Genomic DNA, 26,194 nt, shown 5'->3' on the forward strand with positions numbered 1-26,194 from the left:
TCATTCATCAGTAGATTGGAAATGGCTGAGAAAGAAGAAGAAGAATTTGAAGCAATTGGTATATTCTTTTACTCTTTTCTTTATGATTGCTGATACCACTGCAGTAGAATGAATGCCGGTGTCGACAATAATAGATGTGTGGCCACTGACAACTGGAGAGATTACAACAGTATTGTATGTATATGTATAGTAGATAATCGATTAGTGCATTGAATTAGAGATTGGCTATCTGATAGGCTTGATATCCCAGAAGAGCAAAGTCACTAGTGGTGCATTCCATTGTATAAGTATGGTGGTCCATTGCTCATCTTCTCTTCTGGATAGATGTCTAGCTCATTTCCATTTTAGTCACTTGTGGTGAAGAAAGATGTCATTGATACGAGTCTGGCTTCTTATCTTATGCCGATCATACCTCTCCTTAAATTCATTCACTGATGAAGCACTCACAGCCACATCTGTTAACCCATTCACCTCCCTTCAAACAAAAATCTAGTCCTAACATCCTTACTAACCACACTCATACACAATTTCTATGGGTGACCCCTTGTTCTCTCTCTCTCTCTTCCTGCCATATACTAAAAAAAAAGTCTTCAGTGTCAATCCTATAAAACCCCCTTAATAACAAATATCTCTATCATATCTTCTCTTTTTGCCTATCAGGTAATTTTTAAAGCCTATAGACTATCAATCTGTTCTTAGTCTCTCATACTGAATTTATCACTAGTTAAGTCATTGGTACCTACCAGAATTGTTACCTCTTTTGCTTTTCTTTTCTGTTTTTCAATTACTTGTGCTATTTTATTATTATTATTTTTTATTTTTGCTTTGGGAAAACTTGACGTTATAACCCATTCATCAATGGCATGTTTTATGATAGTATCGCTATACCATATAACATCCTTCTTTTTACAACCAACTTACCAAATTTTCATAATTATTCACAGAATACCTATATCTCTATCTATATAGAGATATAGGTATACAGAATCCCTATATATATATATATATATATATATATATATATATCTCCTTAAACTTTTCACTGATGAAGTACCTATAACCACCTTTTGCCTCTCATTTCCATCCCCACCTTCCAAACAAAAAATCTAGTCCAAATACCCTTGCTAACCCCACTCTTACACAACTTTCACTAGTGATTTCTTGTTCTGTCCTTTCTTGTGATGTACTGAAAAAAAAAAAAGTCTTCGGTGTCAATACCTATCAGTGGCATAATAATTTATGCAAATGATAGTTATTGACATTAATAACTTAAATATTTCTATCATGTGTCCTCTTTTTTGCCTATCAGGTAACTTTTAAAGCCTACAGACCATCAATCTGTTCTCATAGGGAGCGTTCCAGAGACCTGCCACAATCTTTGTCACTTGCCTCTGGATCTTCTTCACAACTTCTGCACCCCCCCATGCAATCTAGGAGTCCAGATCTGTGTGCAGTCATCCAATCTGGTTCTATTTAAGTCTTATAAAGGGGAACAATGACCTCTCTATCCATGCTTGTGTGTTCTTCAACAACCACGTAATCTGATGTGCTGTTTTGGTTACCTGTACAATATGCCCTCTAAACTTTAATTCCCTGTCCACAACCAGATCCAAGTTCCTGACTTCATCAGTTTTCTGCACTTCGTTTGCATCAATATTCATATACCTGTGACTGAATTAAAACTTTTCATATATTTTCAGTTTTCATATAGGCATGCAACTGCCAATACCAGTCCTTTTTGATTACCTCTGCACAGTTTAGTGGATATGTTCTCACCAAATATATGCTTTGGATAATTGCTGTACACGGGAAGTTCTGTTTCTCCATACAAGCATTCTCAGATGACGGCAATCTTGTTCCTGACAGACTGTCTTAGGACCACAGTTATACCTCTTAGACAACAATGTGGTTTATTTTTCCACTGATTAAACACCTGGGATATCTCACTTATTGAAAAACCAGTTGGATCTGCTGTTTTCAAAATCTTGGCTGCAGCCAGATAGGCATCCCCCAGTAAGCCCTTTATTGAACTCTGAAAGCTTTTTTGTTTTTCCCATAGTGATCAAAAATATTGATAATTACTGACAGCAGCATTCTTAAATAGTTGCCTAGAACAGGTGGTGATACACATGACCACATATTTTGCATACATGCTGTGCAAGTGATGTTTCCATACTGCATGAAAGTTTCTAATTCAGTGGTCAGTATTTGTAGTACACAACTTCTGATCTCTTTCCAAAGTGCATCACTTTACGCTTGGCGACATTAAACTGGCGGCCATTTATTTGTCTATACTGCTAGTCTGTTTAAGTCTTCTCGCGGGATTTCTGCATCACTTTCATTTACCATTGCTCTTCCCAGTTTAGCATCATCAGCAAATAACTGAATGTTTCTTGTCAAATCATTTTCTTTTATCATTGATATGCAATTAAGCAACAGATGACCAAGCACAGAGCCCTATGGTATGCTTTTTCCTGGTCTCAACTTCTCCATAAACCACTCTTTAATATCTATCCATCAGCCATCCTCTAATTTCAAATAATCAAATTCATATCCATCCTCATTTGCACAAGTATATGCAATAGAGTTCTATGTGAAATCTTGTCAAATGCTTTTGTGAAGTCCAGCAGTATCACTGGGTAGCCATTTCCCATATCGAACTCCATTGTTACTTGTTTATAAAAAGTAAGCAAGTTACTAAGGAAAGATTTGTAAAGTACTATGGGAGATAGTACTTTACAAATCAGCTAATCTTTCCTAACTTTTTATTGTATTAATTTATTTTTATTTTTTATTTTTATTTTTTTTTTTTAGGAAAGTTATTGACCTTTTTAGTTATCTTACACCAGCTACTTAGGTGGCGCTTTTTGGAATTGTCAATTAGTGTTTAATTTTGAGCTTAATGTACTGAAGATGCCTGTGACACACAGGCGAAAATTATACTAATAAATAATCTTTCTACGTGAGTTTTTTCCGTTATTTATTGTGTACTGATATGTCTACTCACGGTTTACCTCTTTTAAAACTCAGTCAGTGATAAGATTGACATCTCAGTTACAATCAGCTACTCTGATGCAGTGACCAAATCTAAAACTCTCGATCCTTGTGTTCCCGCAATTACTTGTTTCCTGAAACATTTTCCTCCTTCAAGAATTCCAGAAATTCCATTTCCTTATTACTGTGTGCTGCTTTCTCAGCCTAATTTATACTGCTTTATTTAAAATCTCCCATAATGATCACTCATTTTACACTTGCTAGAATGATCTGCCCAAACATTTCCTGCTCATCACAAATATAAAGAATTTTCTGTCTTGTGGAATTACAAGGCTGTGATTATAATAATTTAGAAGCCAACTTAAAGCAATACCATGGATGGAAGAATTTGAAGGTAAACTGATCAGTTGTGTATGAGACTTGGTTAACAGCAATGAAAAAAATGTATGCCAAGGATCAGAATAACAAAGAAACTAGGTGTAAAATATATGACTAAGGAAATGAAGCTGGAAATGCTGATAAAGAAGTTGTAGAAGAAGAAGATGATGATGAGGAATGAAGAATAGTTGCATAAGAAATATAAAATATAGACTTGGAGGGAGACTAGTATGGTATGGTAGAAAAATTTACAATATGAATGGAGAATGACAGTATAGTCCATGTATAATCTCTAGAAATTTTTTCAATGTGGTTAGCAGGAGGAGGAGAAATGATTGGAGATGAATAACTTTTATAGAAGCAACAGGTGGTCGTTAGCCACTGCAGAGTTCATTCCATTAAAGCAGACCTTATTCCTGTGGAGAGGGTTGAAGGATTAGAAGTGAGTGAAGTGGATGTATTTAGAATACCCTTCCATGCCTGTAAAGCTTTTAAATGTCTTGATAATATAGTTTACTTTGCAAGAGTATATCATCCAGGTGGTGACATTGCAGGAATGAATGAACCAATAGCTTATATGGGAATTGTGGTGAATGAAGTGGAGGTGAATAGTCTATTACAAAACCTCAATATCAATACATCTGTGGGATTAGATGGTATACCAGTTCATGTTGTACGTGAAGCGGCTAAAGAATTGTCAGTGCCCTTGACCATTTTGTTTAATTTGATTCTTGGGTCTGGGTTAGTCCCGAGGGGGTGGAAAGAGGAGAAAATAGTTCCAAGGCTGCTGTTGTAAATTACCGACGATCAGCATATCAGGAATCGTTGTCAAGGTCTTGGAGAAATTAGTCAAGAGAAGAATACAGGATTGGATAATTGGATAGATGAAAATGGGATACCGTATGTGGACAGCATGGTTTTGTGAAGGTATATCATGCTCAGTAACTTGCTCACATTTTATAACACAGTGACGGCTGAACTGGATAATGGTAATGGGTTTACAGTGATTCTACTGGACCTTGCTAAGGCCTTTGATAGGATACCACATGGAATTCTAATCAGTAAACTTCAGCATATGGGGATGGATATAGGGTTGGTGAGATGGATAGGAGGGTGGTTGATGGAGAGATATCAGAGAGTGGTTTATTCAGGAGTAGAGTCCAAAAGATGGCCTGTGACTAGTGGTGTACCGCTGGGTTCTGTTCTTGGACCACTACTTTTCAATTTGTTCATTAACGATATAGGAAAGGATCTGAGAGGAAGTGTTCATTTGTTTGCTGATGATGGAAAGTTGGGTAGAGCAATAGTGAGTGCATAGGATGTCAAAATTTTGCAAGATGATTTGGATAGTTTGGAGGACTGGGGTAAGGAGAATGGATATCAATTTAATGTGGCAAAGTGCAAGGTTATGCATTTCGGGGTGAAAAGATTAGCAGCAGTATATCACATTGGTGGAACCGTACTCCAGGAGATTGACGAGGACAGGGATTTGGGAGTCGAAGTTTAGGGGCACATTGCAAAAGTGGCTAAATCAGCTCATCAAATCACTTGGTTGCTGAAAAATACTTTAACAAGCAGAGACAAACAGGTTATTGTTCCTCTGTATCGAGCCTTGATAAGACCCCATCTAGACTACTCTGCCCAGATTTGGATGCCAGGGTTTCTTCTTGATGGGGAGGAGGTGGAGAGGATCCAGAGACGAGTGACCAAGATGATAGCAGGTCTATGGAATGAACCTTATGAGAACAGGTTGAAGATTTGTGGGTTGCAGGAATTGGTTGATAGGTGGAAAAGGGGTGATATGATTGAGACATCCAAATTATTGAATGGTTTCTATAAGATTAATTCAGAAGATATTTTTGAGAATAGGACTGGTGGTAGGAGGACTGGGGCCATACATGGAAGCTGGGCAAGAGTGTGGTTAGCAAGGGTGTTAGAGCTAGGTTTTTTACTTGGAGAGTGGTGAACGAGTGGAATAAGCTACCAGAGGCTGTTGTGGGTGCCATGACTGTGAATGAGTTCAAGGCGAGGTATGATAGTTACTGTGTGAATGTCAAATAGTTGTTCTTGACATGATGTTAGGGCCTCCTTCTGAGTCTGACTCCTTGGAGGTGCCCGTAATAATAATATAGCCCTCGCTTTGCTTTCTCTCCACGAAACGCTGCAGTCCACATGTCCTCAGTATATCCTCATTGTACAGTCCTGACATCATTTTTTGTTATCTGTCTTTGCACTCTCGCCAAGGATTAAACTAAATTTATTATGTTACTTCATCCCCTTCAAATCCCAGTAACTAGATCTGAGCACAGAAATCCAAATATTTCCAGAAATCAATCTTTATGTTATTGATATTGTCACAGGACTTCAGGGAGATGTTCAGTTGTTTTCAGATGATGCGAAGCTTGGCAGGGTTATTAGTAATAGTACTGATGTCTTGGCTCTTCAAGGGAATTTGAATAAGCTGGAAGATTGGGCAAAGGCATGGAGATGTTAGTTTAATGTGACTAAATGTAAGGTTTTAAAATTTGAGATCAACAGATGGGATGTTTCATACTCAATTGGTGGAGTTATACTGGAAGAAGTGGAGAAAGCAAGGAATCTTGGAGTGATTGTGGATAGAGATTTAAAGTTCTGGGAACATATTGCAAAGGTTGTTAAGACATCTCAGAGAATTGCAGCAATGTTGAGGAAATCATTGACCACAAGAGATAAGTGTGCTAGGCCCATTATATAAAGCTTTTATATTGCATGCATAGCAAGCTAAAAAATCTTCAACAAGTTTTGAATAATGTAGTCTTTAAATGGGTGAGGGCTAGGACTGTTACTGATACTAGTGGCTGCCATGTTGAATAATCGCTACACATAGAGACATTACCCGGTATATAACTCTGTGTGTGAGTTTTGTTTTGTTAATTTCTTTCTGGGTTTCATAGATAAAGTACAGCTTGTTTGTTGGCAGAGTGAAGAGCTTATTGTGACTATTAGACTGAGCAAAATACATCCAGTTCACTCTGTATCCTTGGTATCCCTGAAAAACTATGTACTGTGAAATTTAGAGGCCATATTGCAAGTGTTGCAAAGACACACATGATAGAGTTGCTTATGATAAGTACTCTATGTAGGGATAAGGAGGTGGTTGTGCCACTGTATGAAGTCCTGATGAGACCACACTTGAACTACTGTGCTCACATTTGGTCATCACCTGCTTTTCAATGTGTTGTGGAAGCACTGGTGAGGATCCAGAGAAGAGTGACTAAGACAATATCAGGACTGTGGAATGTTGGCTATGGAGAGAGATTGAAGCAATGTGGATTGCAGAGTTTGGTGGATAGGAGGAAAAGAGGTGACATGATAGAGATGTTTAAGTCAGTGAGGGGATTTTATTGGATTAATTCAGAGAGGATTATAAAAAGAGCCTAAGGCAAGAAGTGGAAGAACGAACCAGACGCCATCTCAGGAAGTTATGTAAGAGTGTGGTGAAGAGAAGTGTGAGGAGTAGATTTTTTACATGGAGAGTTGTTAGTGAGTGAAATGCATTACAGGAATATGTTGTTAATGCAGTGAGTATTAAGGATTTTAAGATTCGGTATGATATGTTGTCAGTTGAAATAACCTCCCACAATGAGCCTGCCAACTCCATGGAGGATGTAATAATAATAATAATAACAAATATATAAATATTTATCAGTGAACAGTACTACTTGTAACAAAGCACTCTGATGTGGAAAAACAAAGTGTTCTGATTTAATCCTACAGCCTAAAATACAGCCTATCTAATATTTATCTGACCATTCAATTATCGGAACGGCAAGTTCCAATAATTGAAGGGTTGGATCGTGTAATAATACTTTAGTTAAGTACTATTACATGGTGATTACTTGCTACTCTACAGAGAAGTCAGTTGGTATGCAAGAGTCAGTTAATCGAAGGGTAGTTGTTTTGTAGGTTGGATAAATTGTAGATTACGGTATATAGAATCCATATGTTTTGATCCTGGTTAACCAGAGATACCAATAGACTCTCCATTCCACTATACACTCTGTCCTGCTTAAGAGTTTTTAAATAGTTCTTGTTCAAGTAGTCTCTTCTTTTATATACCTTGTATTTCTTACTATAAGTAGATCTGTAGCAGTAAGCCTTCAGGAACATAAAGATTATTTCTTGAGAATAAGGAATCTGGTTTGGCTTTGAACATACATAGAATCATGTAGCAGGGGAGAATGGCAAAATCTACATAGAATCAAATTGTTTTAGGGAAAGACCTTTTGAACAAATTCAGATTTTAATAAGAACAAATGTATGCCTGCTTAAAAATTTTGGAAAACTATTCTCTGAAATCAAGTCAATGTGTATTGAAGCTAGCATAAATTTTTGCTAGCCTCAGTATAACAGACTGCCAAATATCCCGTCAAAATCTCGTAGACAAAATATTACATTAAAAGAAACATGCTATAGCAAACTGTTCACTATAACAATTTATTCCTATGGTTCCTACAAACTTGCTATAGTGGAAGTTAATTGTATATATGCTCTGATGATATTGTTTAATAATAGTAAAAACAGTAGTAGTAGTAGTAGTTACTAATAGTAATCTTTTGACTTGTATATTAATTTCCGCTATAATGATCTCACAACAGCTAATAATATTAGCATAGACTTTATTATTATTTTGCTATAGCATAGTATGTAACTGAAACATGTAGATTCCACATTCTGTAACTTTTTGTGTAATAAATTAACATTTTTTTCTTTTAAGTTTCTTACTGGGTTTCACAGATTAACTGTGTGTTGGCTGGTAGAGTAAAGTTCTTATTGTGACTCTTAGACTGAGCAAAATACATGCAGTTCACTCTGTATGTACCGTATTCCTGAAAAAGTATATTATTATTGTTATTTTATTTTATTATTATTATTATTATTTTTTTTTTTGACATGAGTGTGTGAAGAAGAACTGATTCTTAATTGAAAATTAGGTATTGGGAAAAAGCATGTTTGTGTTTGAGCTGTAAGTGATTTTATGTATCTCTTTTTCTCATTTTAGAACTGATAGTTATGGATTTGAATGGCCAAAAAATTTTGATTATACTTCATATGATAAATTCCAGTCGCTTTATCTTCCTGTGCTTACCAGACGAGCACAGAAATGGGAAGTTTTGCTTCAATCAAAGGAAAACTTGAAGAGAACTGCAAAAGGTTAGCTAATGATTGATAGTAGTAACTTCTTATTTTGAGATAATGAGAAATTACCTGAGTAACATCAGGTAACTCAGCTTTTTTCACAAATGGACAAGGCTAGATTCTTTAGAATTAATATTCATGTGATCATTAGTAAAAAATTTGAGACATTTAAAGTTTTAAATGTTGTGTATTTTGATCTGATTTGCTAAGAAACATATTAGAGATTCAGACAAAATATGGTGATCTGTCAATTATCTGACCTTCAAATTAACAAACTTTCATTTTACTGACCTTGAATAGATTAGTATGTCAACTAACAGCTGGTATAGAAAAATAGTTTTCACCTACCTAACCATTCAATTATCTGACCAGCAAATTGCTTTCCCATTGTAGTTAGATAACTGAAGGATTTTAAAAAAACTGTATACAGTTTTCAAAAAAAAAAAAAAAGTAGTATTTTAAATGCAAATATTTATCAAAAATATAAGATATTGTAACAGTATTGTAAATGGCAGTTTGGTGGACAAAGTGTCATATTTGTGATGAACAAGTCCAACGTAATCTCCACGTGTGTCTTGGCATGTATCTTCTGTGTAACTTGCATCTTATCATGCACATTCCAGCATTTCCAAAAGTAGCTGTTGCTACAGCATATGCAATTTTCTCTTTTAACTCTTCTCGAGTTAAAACTGATCCCCTTAGATTTTTCCTGTGCAACTCCACAGGAAAAATCTAAGGAGATCTGATCCACTTATTCAAGAAATCATGTACCAGAATTTGTTACTTGATGTTTTCAAAATGTGGGGGGTGCCCATTTATCTGAAAAATTATACCAAGACGTCCTTCAATCTATAGAGAAGCATACTTTTCTATCATATCTTACAAAAAAAAAAAAAAAATCCAAGCATTTATTTGTTTGTAAGTTGCGCACCACACATTCACTTTAGGAGAATCTCTTTCCGGACCTTTGTTGCTATTTTTGTTCTCTGAAATGTAGAATGCTTCAGAACACACTTGTCAATTGGTTTCATTGATATGTATCAGCAGTTTATAGAGCTTAACTTCAACATTTTTTGGAAGCACACGATGAACAGTAAATGGAGGAATACCATCTTCAGTATTGCATTATTATTATTCGGAACCTCCATGTGGTCACAAGGCTAATCATGGGAATTAGTGGTATGATCGACAACATGAAGTCTATCATACCACTCCTTAAACTCATTCATCTTCCATGCTGTCAGTACCCTATCAGCAGCGCATTCCATGGTCCAGTCACCATCCATGCAAAAAAGCCACTCCTCACCTGCTTGCTCCTGACCTTCATTTGTAAATTCCTGGGAAGTTACAAATGGAACATCACAAAAAAACTCCCCAGTGTACACTCTGTAACTGCTTCTTAGCAATTTAAAATGTCTCAATCATATCACCTTTCCTTCTTTTATCTACCAAACTTTGCAGTCTACATTCCCTTAGTCTGTCCTCATAACTTGCATTGCGCAGTCCTGATATCGTTTTTTGTTATCTGCCTCTGCATTCTTTCCAAGGTTAATTTAGCCCTTTAAATCCCAGTGACCAAATTTGAGCACAGTAGATGTGGTCTGATCAGAGATTTATACAATGGAATCACTAATCTTCTATCTCTTCTGAACAGCATCTTTCTCAGTATTGCAGCAGTCTTCTTGGATTACCTTCACCACCTTGCAATATGTCCCCTAAACTTCAATTTTCTATTAATTATCACTACAAGTTCCTTGCCTCCTAAACTTATCCTTGTATAGTTCTGCAAACAGAGTATGCAGCCTCTCATTGATTGATCTGAAACTTTGAAACCTTACATTTAGTTGAATTAAAATGATATCCCCATTCATTTGCCCATCTGTCAAGCTTATTCAAATCCTCATGAAGGGCTACCACATCTACACTACAACGAAAATGTCCAACTCTAGTAATAGTTTGACACTTCCATTTTACCTGCAATGGCACTATCTTACCTTCTTACTTTCAATCTCATACCATTATTATTACTGATAATCCTTCAAAATTTCACATTATCTGCAAACAACTGAACATTCACCTGCAGTTCATTGACAGTATTATTGATATTGGCTAAACAATACAGGTCTGAGTACTGAGCCATATGGAACTCCATTTGTAGTCTTTCTGCTCTCTCTCTCTCGTATTCAACTCTCTGATATCTGTCAGACAGGATCCCCAACCCAGTTCACTAACCTGACATTTAAAGCCATATGCTGGTACTTAAATATCAGCTTATCATATAGCACCCTGCCACATGCATTTGTAAAATCCAAAAAAAAGGCAGTACAGTCATACCCTGACTTATGTGAATCCAGAGTTGCGCAGTTTCATATATGTACATATTCCCGTCCCGCTTCAGGCCTCACCACTAGTCGTATCTTTCTGGCGCCGGCCGCATTTGCCAGTGTCGCACATGCTGTAAACAAGCACTGACGTGTTTCGCGCAGTCTCCATTCATACACGATTTTTATAGTCTACAAACCTTGCGATTGTTTAATGTTATGTTCTTGATAAAAATTTTATCACATAAAAAATAATAATGTCGTCCAAAGGAAGCAAGTCTGATTCTTCTACAGCTAGCAAGAAAAGAAAAACATTGACTTTGGAAACAAAACTCAACATTATTAAAGATTTTGAAGGCGGAATGAAAATTTGTGAGCTAGCAAATTAGTTTAATCTACAGGAATCCACAGTAAGAACAATCATAAAAGAAAGGTTTATAGATTTTGGAGGACATAGATTCTAACGAGGAATGAATTGTAGTCACAAGGTAAGGAATAAAAAAAATCATTAGCTTGTTATGAAGAAATTTTGCGTGACAAGAAAAAGACATTGTTCCGTCAGACGAATCTGTTAGATTTTATGAAACCATTGACATTGAAATAACTTTCTTTTTTTTTATGTACGAGAAATTACAATTATGATTATATTTCTTAAAAAATATAGGTGTTTTTGTAAACCTTTGGTCCCAATTAACTAATATTTTGTATGTTTGTATGCAAAATCATACCCAAGTTACGCGAATTCGACTTGCACGCTTCTTGTTAGTCCCACCTACCGTGTAACTTTGGGGTATGACTGTATGTGATTTCCTTTATCAACCTCTGTTGTTGATTATTATAAAACATAATCAGATTACTAAAACAAGAATGTTCCTTAACAAATCCATGCTGATCCTGATCACAGATAACATTACACTTGTCTGCTCAATGCTATATATCAGGGGTGTTCAACCCGTTGATCGCGATCGATGGAGTGATTTTTGGTCGATCTCTTGTGTATTCCTCCTTACTTACAAATTTAATTAAAACTGAAAACATAATATTTTATTTATCTTTTGTATTATTTTTAATTCGCTTTAAGTGTATTGCTATTGTTTATTTATTTTTCATTAAAATTGTCAAATCAGTAATTTTCTTATAAGTCCTAATAAATGAATTAATTTGGATCAGTGGAAGTCAAACAGCGAGCCGAGTGAATACGATTATAAGCAAAGTGTAAAAACTTGATTGTAGCTTAAATATTAAATATTCCAAAGCACATTACATCGATTTTTTACTTAGGTTAAGTCCCATGTGAATATTGTAAAAAAAAATAAACTTTGTTTGTCTCGGTATAGTTTGTATTACATGTTTTTGTAAATAACTCTTTTGAAGCTATCTGAATATACTGCTTTAATAAGAATATATTAGAGTGTTAAAAACAAAGGCAATGTTTTTGTCGCCGAGGCTGTACGTGTCGGCATTAGAAATATTGTTATTGAAACGTATGTATGAGAAAGGCTTGCAGGCTCTAAGTGTAAAAATCTCCGAAGTCAGTCAGAAAGAGTTCAAACAATTTTCCGATGGTCAGCAACTTACAATCAAAAGAAAGCGGAGGAGAACAAAAGGCGTGCCGAACTTTAAACTTAAGATGAAAGACTCATACCGATTCTTTGGAGGTTGCCAAACTTCATGCGAGGTCTCAGAGGAGGCCTAATAAAAAGGTACTGAAGCAAGCAGAAGGGGTCCCGGTTCCAGAATTGCTGTCAGAGAGGAGGCCGCCCGGTCCAGAGTTGCCGTCAGAGAGACTGCCCAGATCCACAATGCTTGAGTGAGGAGTTTCCTGCTTCCAGAAAGGAGCTTCTCAGTTTGAGACATCACTAGAGAGAGACTACTTCTAGGCCGCAGACAGAAGGTTTCAAATTGCCTAAAGGAAAAGTTCCAATTGCCAGAGAAAAGTTTCCAGACCAGGTTAATGTCAGACATTCACCAGTGTGTTGTGTTTTGATTACAATTTGATGAATCAAACGACTTCACTGATATTGCTCAGTTAATGATATTTATTCACATGGTACTTCAAGATTATTCAAGTAAAAAAGAACTTTTGAAAATTATACCATTATTGGGAAGGACTAGGGGAGAAGACATTATTTTGGCATTTGATGAATTTGTGAAACAGCACAAACTTCCGCTTTTTTAAACTTGTGTCTATTACTACTGATGGTGCTCCTGCAATGATAGGTAATAAATCAGACTTCATTTCATTATGTAAAAATGATGACAAATATCCAGATTTTTTAACGTACCACTGTATTATTCACCAACATGCACTGTGTAGTAAAAGGTTAAACACAAAGGATGTTTTGTATATTACATTTAAAATCGTAAATTCTATTCGAGGAAAAGCCCTGCAATGGCGGTTATTTAAATTACAGGCAAATGATGATAGGGAACTTCTGTTGTACAATAATGTTTGCTGGCTCAGCAGAAGTCAATTTTTAGAAAGATTTCTTGTATTAATTAACGATATAAAATTTTTTCTTGATGAAAAAGGAGATATTTATCCACAATTGAGTGATAAAAGATGGTTGTTATACTTATCATTTTTAGTATATTTCTGTACGAAATTAGGCAATTTAAATTTCGAGTTACAAGGTAGAGATAAAAATTTAATTGACATGTTAAGTTCAATATAAACTTTCCAACAATATTTACTTTTATTAAAGAAAAATATAAGTGACCATTAATTTAGACATCTCCCATATTTATTAAAATTTTTTGAACAAAATCAAGAAATGCTTCGCTATGATTTAAAAGAATTTATTCGTGAAATAGAATTAGTTCAGGAAGAAATAAATTCAAGATTTAAAGATTTTAATAAAACTGAAATGATTGTATCTTTTATCAATAATCCATTTCAAGAAAACTTGAACATCACAGAAATTTCAAATGAAATTAGTGGGATGTTTGATATAAACCAAGCTGAAGTAGAACTTGAGATAATAAATATTCAGAATAGTTTACATTTAAAATCAATAAACAATGAAGTCATTTGGAAGTATGCATATAAAAAATTCCCAATATTAACTGATATTGCACGAAAAATTCTGTCCTGTTTCGAATCGACATACTTGTCAGAATCTGCTTTTTCAAATATGACCGTCATAAAAAATCAATTAAGAAACCAAATTACAAATGATCATTTGGATGATTGTCTGCGATGGCCACTTCTTCATATCAACTTGACTATGAAAATATTGCAAGGTCCAAACAATGCCAAATTTCACATTAACTTTTTTTTTTTTTTTAATCAACCATATTTCCTGTAACTTGTGAGTTTGTAATCAGTCTGTTGTTTTTCTAACTTTGGTTTTCCAAAATAGAGAAATAAATATTTTATTCCAATATATATATATATATATTTTTTTTGTTGTATTAAAATATTTGTTCTATTAAAATAATTAAAAGTGATAAAGAAATTTTTAAATATACAAATAAAGTTTTTAGTTGTTTATTTGTGCGTAATCAGATATCAGGTTGGGAGAATGTTATCTATATAAGAGAGTAGATCGGCGAATAACTTTTTATAGAAAAGTAGCTCACATAGTAAAAAAGGTTGAACACCACTGCTATATATGATCTCTCACTAATTTCTTCAAAATCTTAACAACTACAGAAGAAATACAAAGTAGTCTATAGTTGACACTTCCATTCTACCACCACCTTTATGCAATGGCACTATCTTACTCTCCTTTCACATCTTGGATACCTTTCTCATAGCCAGACTCTCACTGAAAAGCCAAGTCAACAGAGTTTTGTCAGCTCTTTAGCACATTCTCTTAAAGCATGTGATGAAATCCCATTCATTCCTCCACCTTCCATCTCATTTTCACTGAAGGTATGCAACTTACTGCTGCTAATAATTATTTCTACACTAGTTCTCATACACTGGTGATATCTCTCTCTTTTAACATTTCCATCTGTGGAACTTCTCCAGGCTGATTTCTAAGATTTTAATCATCTCCCTTATAATTCCACATAAATTCCTTTCTCCTTGATAACTCTACATGTCCATTCATCACCCAAGTCCAAGACTACATTCACTTTCTTCAATCGGAAGAAAGTGATCCAAAACTTGAATCTCACGTTCCTTGTACTACACATTTCCTAAGACATTTGTCTCTTAAGAATTTCAGAAATTTCATTCCTTTTTTCTGTTATATGCTGTTTCTTCTTCTCAGTTTATACTGAGAAGAAGAAAAATCTCCCATAAAGATCACCCATTTAACACTTACCTACCTCAATGGCCTAAACATCTCCTACTTTTCATTCTCTATGTTCTGTGGCTGATAACATCACACTAAATATCCTGTCCTGCTCACCTCCACCCCCACCCACCACATGCTTTCAAAGCTATTAGTGTTGTTTCCCTCCAAATTCTTCACTCTGAGAGTGGTAATGCCTCACCACTGCATTTGCTTTTTCTATCCTGACAATATATGCTTTACCTTTCTATTCCTATCAGTATATCTTCCTTTATCAACCATATTTTTCTGATCCCAATAACCTTTGATAGGCTGAGGCTATCATCATTGCTACCACCAATTCATGTACTTTATTCTTAGCACCCCTTTTATTTGTATAAAGAAATATCATTGCATTGTCAGTATATGTATATGTACATAATAATATGTACATATTATTATGTATGTATACATAACAATATGTAAATATGTAGTAATAATATAATAATATGGAGCCTGGAGGGAATAATAATAAGTATATGTCTATACTTATTATTCCCTCCAGGCTCCATTTGACTCTGAAATACACCATCTCCCAGGTGACTATTCTCACAAGAGCCCACCCTCGCTACCATCCACTCTGATAACTCTAGTTTCCCTGTACTAACACTCACTTGTCCAGAGAAAATGTTATCCTAATGTTCTTTCTCATTCAAATGCAGTTCATCTATCTCATACAGCTCTCTTCTGTCTGGTCATCCACATAATCCAAGCCTTTCTTTTGACACACTGTTGTTATCATGCCATTCATTATTGATGCTCTTCTCCTCAACTGCATTGTCATATCAAGTTGACAGATTCACTGTTTTCAATTTCATACCCTTTTGCTGTATAACTTCAAGCATTAAGCTTGGATCTCTCACCACACGATTCCCACTGACTCTTTGTACCCACCATTACTATCATCTCCTTCACACTTTCACCTTGCTTAATTGCCTTAGTCACACACACTCCATTGTTCCTTCAGGCCAACATTCTATTTTCAGATTCATTCACAAATCATTATCTCTCTCTCTCTATTACAGAGATTAACCAGACTTCAATGTAAGTGCAGCCTTGGACTGAGACAGTTGATCGGGAAGTCTCCTGAAGAGTTACCATCAAGTTTGGTTCTTGTCTGTGGAAACCAGTTTACAGTTGTATCCTTGAATGTGAGACATACTGGTTCCCCGATTAAAAGATTTGAGAGAGGGAACAAGACTAGGGAGGTCTTCAACCACACTGCATGCCAGAAGAGAAAATGTGGAGGGAAATAGAAACTGCAAATTACTGCATATTAAAGAAAATGATAGTAAAATTACATAAATCCTGTTATAATGTAAATCAGCATAAAACAAAATTCTCATCTTTGGCTGAAATACTAGTTTCTCCTTTATTCCCAATATTAGTATTTCATGAAATGAAGAAATTTTAAAATTGATATTTAATATTTGTCTTCTTCAGTGAAAAAAAAAAAATGTATAGGTGCATGCTCCCAAAGTGAAATACATAGTTAATTAATTCTCTTTGAGGAAAAAAAAACTGTTCAACATACCTGCAGTATATTTTTTTCTTTCTTTCCAGGAAGTGCCTATATTACATCAAAAGGTACAATGATAATCACATCACTTAATATATTATGTTTTGATAATAAAACTGAAGTGATTATTATGAATTGGAAATTCATAATAAAATGGTATGTTATTATTATAAAATAAGGATTGAAGTTGCACGGCAGTCCTTCATGAAAATGAGAACATTATTCTGCAATAAAGACCTATGTTATTATTATAAAATAAGGATTGAAGTTGCACAGCAGTCCTTTATGAAAATGAGACCATTATTCTGCAATAAAGACCTAAACACCTAAAGACCTAAATCTCATACAAACAATCAAGAAATGAAAAACATCATATCTTCCACATCATGAGAAATTGGAAATTCATAATAAAATGATATGTTATTATTATAAAATAAGGATTGAAGTTGCATGGCAGTCCTTCATGAAAATGAGAACATTATTCTGCAATAAAGACCTAAATATAGAAGTCAAATGCTGAATGCTATGTCTGGTCCATTCTGCACTATGGAGTTGAAACATGGACATTGAAGGCGACAACCATCGAGAAAATTGAAGCCTTTGAGATGTGGCTATATAGAAGAAGATATCATGGACAGAAAAAATTACCAATGAAGATGTCTTAAAATCCATTGGCAAAGCCAAAGATCTCATACAAACAATTAAGAAATAATGATAAACATCATCTTCCACTTCCACAATTAAGAAATGATAAACTTTATCTTCCACATCACGAGAAATGGCAAATACCAACTTCTACAGACTATTTTGATAGGAGGAATTGATGGCAAAGAAGCTAGAGGAAGTAAAAGGATATCTTGGTTTGACAACATCAAGATATGGACAGGAAAGAGCAGCACACAACTGCTCAGTTTAACACAAGAATGCAGTTTGTTCACCAAGATGGTCACTGACCTTCGATAGAAGATAGCACCATAAGAAGAAGATTATCATAAAGCAATATTAAAAAAACTTGAAGGCTTACATATAATTTTTCTTAATGAAAAATATACTAAAAATTTTTCCCACAACAAACATTCTTGCAAAGAATTTTTCTGTAAGGAATTTTCAAAGGGTGGGGGGGGGGTTCCTAAGGTGAATTTTATGGTGAATAATTTTGCTGCAAAGAATTGTGTAGATATGCCTCTTGATACTTCAAAAGTGTTATACTGAACCTTTAATTAAAAAAGAATTGTCACTTAGTTTTGATATATTGTCCGTTTGTATAAATCTAATTTGTTGGCAATACATTTTTTTTTTTTTTGTAACTAAGTGGACTTATTGCTGTAATAAATACATTATTAAAAATTAACAAACTTTAGCAAACTACTATTATTATTATTATTATTATTATTATTCAGGCCTCCAAGGAGTCAAAAGACTCATCGAGGGAGGTCCTTTCTAAGACATAAAGTCTGTCAAGACTCATCGAGGGGAGGTCCCCCCCTGAGAAACACAAAGTTTATCATACCACTCCTTAAACCCACTGACCGTTCTCGCTCCCACCACTCCATCAGGCAATGCATTCCACAGCTCAACCACCCTCCACACAAAGAAACCACTCCTTACCCTCTTGCTCACAGTTTCCTTTCGTAACTTCCAGGGATGGCCTCTTGTCATCACTCCTTCCCGCTGATCAACCAAGCGAAAGAACTCCCCAGACCCTGTAACCACCTCTCAACAGTTTAAAAGTCTCAATCATATCACCTCTCCTTCTTCTATCCACCAAACTCTGCAGTCCACATTCTCTCAGCCGATCCTCATAACTATCCTTGTACAGTCCTGAAACCATCTTTGTCATCCGTCTTTGTATCCTTTCCACAGTTTGATCTGATTTGCTCAGATTTTGTGATATGTGAGATCTCAATTATTTTTAACATTCACTGAAAAACAGTACAAGAAAGCTGATTGCAAAATAATATTTGCAGCATGAAACACAAATTTCTGTAGTTCATATTGTTATCTTTTTTGCATTTTCTGTTAATCAGTAAGACAGAGCACAGTTACTAGATATAAAAGTAGTAAAACTTCCTGCTTTTTGTCTTTTCCGACAGTAAATTCAGTTGATTACAAAGCATGTTTGAATCTCCAATCTCAAGTGAAGGTAGAATAGAATCCTTGTAGAGGGAAATAGAGGTAATGAGAGAGGAAGTGAAAAATGAATTAGGTCTTGGATATATGAAGGGAGAGATTAGAGGACTTGGAAGGCTGACTGATGTCACACAAACAAGAAAATTATGTCAATAAGAGAAGGAGAGATTTCACTCTCTTTTTTTTCTTTCTATCACTCTCTCTCTTTCCCTGATTTGCCCAAGGAAAGAGAGGGAGTGAGTGAAAGTAGATGAAGTACAAGAGTAAGGGAAATTATGATGAGAGGAAGGCAGATGATAAGCATTAGGGCATGGAGAGAGAGAGAGAGAGAGAATGAATGCTGGAGAGGGGAGAGAGAAGGATGCAGGTGAGTAAGGAATGAATTGATCTGTGAGGGAAGTGATGCATGGAGTCGTAATGATTCGTGGTGTACAGTATAGATTATTAGAGGAATGTGCACTTTCAGAAATGATAAGAGCATGTATACAGTAATGAAGCAAGGTGAGCATATACATGATATGATAGTGATGGTTGGTACAAATGATCTGAGAGGTAGTGTGCATTTGGTGGCAAGAGATTTAAGGTGTTACGTCGCCACTCCGCGGAATATTTGTTCTAAGCCTTGTATATGGCCTATTAGCGTGCTTCCCTGTGTCCTGGGATCCAAGGCTCCCTCAGATCACAGACTCTAACAAATTTATTTGTTCTGCACCAGTTAGAGTCACCCCTTGAATGTCACAGGGCCCTTCCTAAATCCGACGTTTATCCGACCGAAGTCAGGTAGGATGGTGTACGGATTCAGGGATTTTGCGGTCGTGCCCTCTCCTAGCCTTACAAAATTTATTTAGCTATTTTTCCCCTTTTATCACAGTTTGTGTGCTGGTGAGCGGCAATGTCATTCTCAAACACAATTCAGTGACCAAGATTTAACAAGAAACACAAAGTTTAATTTTAACAAGATTAGGATACATAGAACATAAATCATTCAATCAGTTAATTGTTATTTCAAAATTTAAGCGCTCTACATGGTAATACATGACAATTTCAAACAGGACAAGATTACTATTTTCTAAGAATGTCATAGATACAAGCATATATTATTAATTATATGAACATGGATCTCTGGAGAGATCGCTAAAGTGACACATATATTCACGATGTGAAGATCACATGACATGGGTCTTCGGGCTACCAGTCCGAAGGTCTCTATAAATTCCAATTACCGACAAATAGTCTCAGCTTCCTTTGTTAATGCAAGGTCTTAGCTGCTTCCCCCTTCAATATTTAGCATATTTAGATATACCAAAGTTTTACATTACCATTTTTATGCAGCATATAGTCGCACTTCGTCACCACGTGCGAGTCACATGTAAACCCTGGTTGGAGTTTACTCACTTTGTGGAGCACTCTCCCTTTTGGATCAATGCGCACTGGAACTTTGCTATTGGTGGGAATTTTTCACCATGCATCTCTAGGATTTATGAACCCTTCTAGAAGACATCACTGTTGAGGTTCCACTTGGTCCCGAGCTTCTTCATCGGTCTGCACTTAGAGTTTCCATCGGACTTCATCCGACCGTCCGCACTGGCACCCCTTTGTTCTACGGCCAACGCTTCCTGTCCTCCATGCTTCGATCACATACCATTTTTTCTTTCTTCCTGCTTCACGTTCCCTCCAACGCCTTCTTTTTTTCTCGACCACCTACGCCTGTTGTACTGCAGCTTTCAGTCACGGTCGTTTTGATGATGTTGCACTTGAACGCATGAGAGAGCTCCTCCCAGAGAATTGTCCACGGTTGCCTCTTTTCGCAAACCTTGCTTGTAAGGATCACTAATGAGTTTGCCAAGGTCATGACCTCAGGGTTCTTAGTCACCACTGAAGTATGCACCACTGTTTCACACAGCCTATTCTTGGATTGGTCGTCAAATATGTCGCCTCACTACAAATTCATATATTCCTTTTCCTTGACATATCACATACAACATAACCTACAGTGTTTTTCCCTCTTTGGGTAAACAGATATGCACTCATTTAATATTTACATGATGCTCTTTACCCCCCTCGTTTTATTTATAATACAATTTGCACCAGCAGTACAGGTATCTTTTGATTTAGGCTCTGTTTTTGTTGGATCCTGAATGAAAGTCTGTCTAGTAACGGCAGGCTTCATTCACGATCCAACAAAGGTTATTATTAGGAACTGTGCAGCAGAAAAGTGTGAAAGGGAAGTAGTGACTATTTTACCCAGATATGACAATACAGAATTCAGGAGGAGAGCTGCAATAATGAATGATGGTAAGGATGTGTTGAAAGAGAGGTCTGAAATTTGTGATGCTTGGAGTGAATTTGAGGATAGAACAGAACTGTATGCAAGAGATGGACTGCATGAACATGGAAGGGCATAGGCATCTGGAGACGTTGTTCTTAGGACAAGTGAGAGTATTAAAGCTGGGAAAAAGTACAGAAGCAGTGACAGCAAATTGATGTTTTTTTATGCAAGAGATGGACTGCATGAACATGGAAAGGCATAGGCATCTGGAGTGATTGTTGTTGTTTAGTAAAATATCTGGAAGCTTCCTGATCAGCCAGTGTCAAATCCTTCAGGCACATATTTTGCCAGTTCGTGACTGGAAGGAGACCAAATACTGTAGACAGATAGATAGTATGACAGATAGAGAAAATGCCTCAGCTCTTTTATATCATCATATAGCTAAAAAGGCTATCAGTTTTCCTTTTTCACCAATCTCATATAGATGAATGACCAAAGACAAATTGAAACTAAAGCACAAAGAAGACTGATACCCAGGTTGTTAGCCTTATCTGAGTTTAACTGTCTTGAGTTGGCCTTCTCTGCCTGGGATTGTTTCCAGTCATCCCTGCAATTGACTATAAGACTACATTAAATTAAGAGGATGGAACCATTTAAAAACCTCTTATAACAAAAATAGATAGAATTTTATCTCCACCTGATGAATATTACATAATGTGGGTGGTCTACACTACCTAGCCAAAAATTTGATATCTCGTAGAATGCTTCTTTCTAAATACAAAAATTGTCTAATTGAACAATAAAATTTCCACAATACAATATTATAAAACATTTAGATGTCATATTGCTGGTTTTCAAATCCATGGTTTCTTATGGTATTTTATAATGGTATTTTAATTCATTAATTATAAAAATCAAAATTCTCTTCCCATTGCTGACAGGTGGTGTGTACTGCAAAAAGATAACCTGTTCTGTAGTAAGTAATGGAATGGCCAACACATTACACAATCTGTTCCAAATACGCAGGGCATTCTGTAGAATGCATGTTCTACTGTTTCCAATCCTTCCCAGACCAATTTCAACCTTTATTGAGGTGAAAAAGTAATGGGATATCACAGATTGGATCATTGATGGTAAAGTGGTATCTCCATTTGATGGTATTGACTGGAAGGCAACCATATGCTATTCTCCAAGCAAGATCCCTCCTGTTAGGGTATCCTTGGAACTTCAATAAATAATGAAACAAAGTGTTGTTGTTGGTACCCAACTGCAGAAGTTTGCAGCAAAACAGATTAAAGATTTCTTTATAGATTTTACTTTTTTAAATGAAAAGCATGTCAGTGGCAAAGTGTTGTAGCAGTCTTAGTATTCAGGAACAATCTCAGCTTTCGGACCTTTATAATAATTTGAATAAGGAGAAGGTCTGCACATGAGTGATTGGTCTGCAATATTTATGGATTTTTATAGCTGTATTGCTTAAATAGCAGAATTTTAAGACTGGAGTCCAAATCCTCCATGCTTCTTTCATAGTTGAAGAAATTCCTTTTTAACTTCTTGGTATTGGCTGGACCAAAAAAATTGCACAGGTTTACTATATAATTGCTTTTCTTCAGCTTCTGTGATGTCTGTAATATTTATTATGTATGAACAGGAAAGATTGTAGTTTTGAGTACTATGGCTTTAGAAGAAAAGAAGAGTGGCCCTATTTTCCAGTCTTCTAACATTTCAAAGTTCTTGTATATAAGTTCTTGGACTGGTAATATTAGGTAAGTGGAGAAGGAAATTCCAAGTATAATGAGGGGTTATTTCTTAGGGGTTAATCCAAAAGGTCCAAGATCCCACTTTCCAAAAACATTTACTTTTGTCTTGTCTGCATTAGTAATTAATTCACTGATTGCTGAATTTTTCTAAAATACCAAAAAAGATATGTATGAATCATTATACTTCAAAGTGCCCACTACTCATGGGTATATGTTAATACCTTATTTTCTTCATAGCTGAAGGAACTGTTATTCATCACACAGCACGTATATTGTCGACTTCCTGTAAAAAAGGTTCAAGAACCAATGTAAAGAGCAATGCACTGAGAGGGCAACCTTGCTTGACTCCTTTTTGAATTTTGACTAGGTCTGACAGGAACCCATTAACTAGGAGGCAGGTAGTTGAATTGGTATAAGCTCCTTTGATAACAGATAGCAGTTTGCTGGAGGATGTGAAACAGAATAATCAAATAATCAAATGCTTGAGTAACATCTACTGATAGCTTTTTTGTATTAACTAAGCGGAGTAGATCACTTACAGAAACAGATTAAATTCTACTGCTTGGCCTGCAACTCCATACACCTGTGTGATTTTAATTATTTATCTCATTTCCACTTTGAGCCTGTTATTGATAATGTGAAAAATATCTTGTAGTCAGTATTAGATAGAGAAATAGGTCTCCAGCTGCTGCTGCTGATTAAGGTGTGATCTCTATTAGGTTTTGGAATGAGAACAGTATGGCTTGCTACAAATTCACTTGGTATGTGCCCTGACAAGAGAAAAGAATTAAACAGTATAACTAGAATGGGAAGAATAAAATCCCAGACCCTGCAGTAAATTTCTATCTCTATACCATCAGGTACTGGGGATTTTCTTGTTTGGCAATCTTTATAGGCTGTGGCAACTTCAGATGTTGTAATGAGTCTGTCGAGCCTATCTTGGATATGAACAGGAAAACTAATAATGCTCCAAGAGTTATAATTTCCCATAATACTATCTATTTTCTTCAAACAGATTTTTGTAGTGTTTTTTGAAAGGAGTCAAGGATGTCTTGAGTGGTGGACATGTCTTCACCATCTATGTAGATTTGATTGCTAGTCCATTCTTTGCAGAATTTAGTGAATTGTCTATTGTAGAATGCAGCTGATCCAACCTTTATTGAGGTCTCGTCCATCGGAGCCATACCCAGAAGTGATACCAAAGTTGAAGTAATGCAGAAGTCATATTTCCATATACAGATAGTCAAAAGGTGTCACACCTTATTACTAAAATACTCTGGATTAGAGATAGATGTTGAAAGTTTTTTCACTTGGTTATACTATAAATCAAAGATGTCCAGAAATTATATTCTTGGTTTAATCCTTTATCCAAGTGTAAGCAAAGTTTCTTTAATTTATAGTATACGTGTATAAACAATGAAAATTATCAAAACTGATCACAGTATCTGAATTCTTCATGTTAAGATTTTTTTTTTTTTAAATTAAAGTTTTAAGTTAATAGAAAGGGGGTGCTTAATTGTCAAAGCTGTATAACTGAGAGGAGACCTTCACATAGCCTTTAAAGGAATGCGGGAGAACCGACCAGGGCTTCTGACCTAATATCCAATCCTCACCTTCTCGTGGTGCACCCTGTTGGGGTGCACCACGAGAAGGTGAGGATTGGATATTCATTGAATATTCATTCAGTATCTACTTTGATACTGAATGAATGAGGATGGGCTGGCAATTTGGGATTTAGCCGACCAAATTGTATTCTTATTGGTTAAACCAAAATAAAAAATGATGGTACAACATGACAAAATTTCATGCCGGCTGGGGCGTCACCCGGTTAAACAAGGCCCCCGTTGTTTTCGCCAGGGAACCAGGGCGAACAGCAAAAAGTCAGCTACTAGAACAAATCTGAAAACACACTCCAACTCAACATCACCAGAGTTAAAGATTGGTACTATCAACATAAGAAGCCTGAATGGCAAAGAAATGGAGCTAGCTGAGGAATTAGATAAGTACCAGATCGACATAATAGGGGTAACTGAAACAAAAAAAAAAAGACAACAACTGGTGAGATCTTTCTGAGCAATAAATACAAATTGTTATATTCAGACAATGACAGTCAAGGAAAAGAAGGAGTAGCCATTGTATTCAACACTAAATACGAGACTAATCTTCTTGAAAGGCAGTCAGTCTCAAGTAGAGTAATGTGAGCAAATATGAGAATGGGGAACTGGACAATGAGACTTATTTGTGCGTATGGTCCCACAGAAGGTTCTACTAAGGTAGAAGTGGAGGAATTTTTTGATGCTTTAGAATAAGCAACTGACACAATGAAAAAGGAAAAGTTGGTCCTTGTTGGGGATCTAAATAGCAGAGTAGGAAATGATTGTGAGACATACAAAAATATTTTGGGAAAATTTGGAGAAAAGAGCAAAGATAATAATAATAATGGCAAATATCTGTTGGATTTCTGCTCAGGACATGGACTGGTCATTACTAACACCATGTTCCAACATAAAAATGTGCACAAATTCACATGGAGAGAAGAGACTAGGAATAAGAAAAGTCTCATTGACTATGTTATTGTTGATAGTGATGGTTTCTCCCTGGTGCAGGACACCAAAGTGTACAGAGGATTTGAAATTGGAAGTGATCACTATTTAGTCTTGAGCAGGATAAAATTGAATTTCATATTGAAAAGAATAACATGTAAGAAAGTTTTAAAGCGAATAAAAGTTGAGCAGCTCTCAGATGTGAACTGTAGACTAAAATACACAAAGATTATTGAATAAAAAATGAAGGAGTTTGAGAGCAGGAATCAAACCTTGGAGATTCAGTGGCAAGCTTTGAAGAAAGCCCTGATTGACTCAGCTAGAGAGGCATGTGGTGAAGTTGTCTGCAAGGATAGAAAAATTAGAACTCCATGGTGGACACAGGAAGTTAAAGAGGCAGTGAATGAAAAGAAGAAAGCATGTTAAAAGTTCCTGGCAAATAAGTCAGATTGTGCTCTTAGAGAGTACAGAGACAAATGCAAGAATGCTAAACACTCTGTAAAACTAGCTAAACAAAAGTCGTGGGAGTAATTTGGCAAGACTATAGAAAATAAATATCAAGAAGGTGGCAAAATATTCTGGAGGTTGTTGAAGAAGCTTAGGAATGGAGGAAAGAGTGCTGTAAAAGGAGTTAGAGATGATGAAGGTGACATGAAAAGGGAAGAAAAAGATATCCTTGAAGTATGGAGTAATTACTTTGAAAAACTACTAAATGAAACAAGCAGTGATGACAGCACAGTGGTAAAAACCACTGACCAGGCATGCAGTCAGGAATACATATCCATACTTGAAGTAGAAAAAGCCATCAAAGGCTTAAAA

At 35.8% G+C, this 26,194-nt stretch overlaps 1 protein-coding gene across 1 annotated transcript in view; it reads left to right on the forward strand.

Annotated features, from left to right (window-relative positions):
• Positions 1-26,194, forward strand: part of LOC150094501 (growth hormone-regulated TBC protein 1-like) — a 193,261-nt gene that overhangs the window by 9,167 nt on the left and 157,900 nt on the right. The window contains exon 2 of the mRNA XM_090412483.1: positions 8,414-8,565. Coding sequence (XP_090268609.1) covers positions 8,414-8,565 — 152 coding nt within the window. The remainder of the gene's footprint in view (positions 1-8,413; positions 8,566-26,194) is intronic.

The sequence above is a fragment of the Typopeltis vanoorti genome, chromosome 22 (assembly GCF_054136105.1).
Source record: "Typopeltis vanoorti isolate ZY-2024b chromosome 22, IOZ_Tvanoo_1.0, whole genome shotgun sequence".
Lineage (NCBI taxonomy): Eukaryota > Metazoa > Arthropoda > Arachnida > Uropygi > Thelyphonidae > Typopeltis > Typopeltis vanoorti.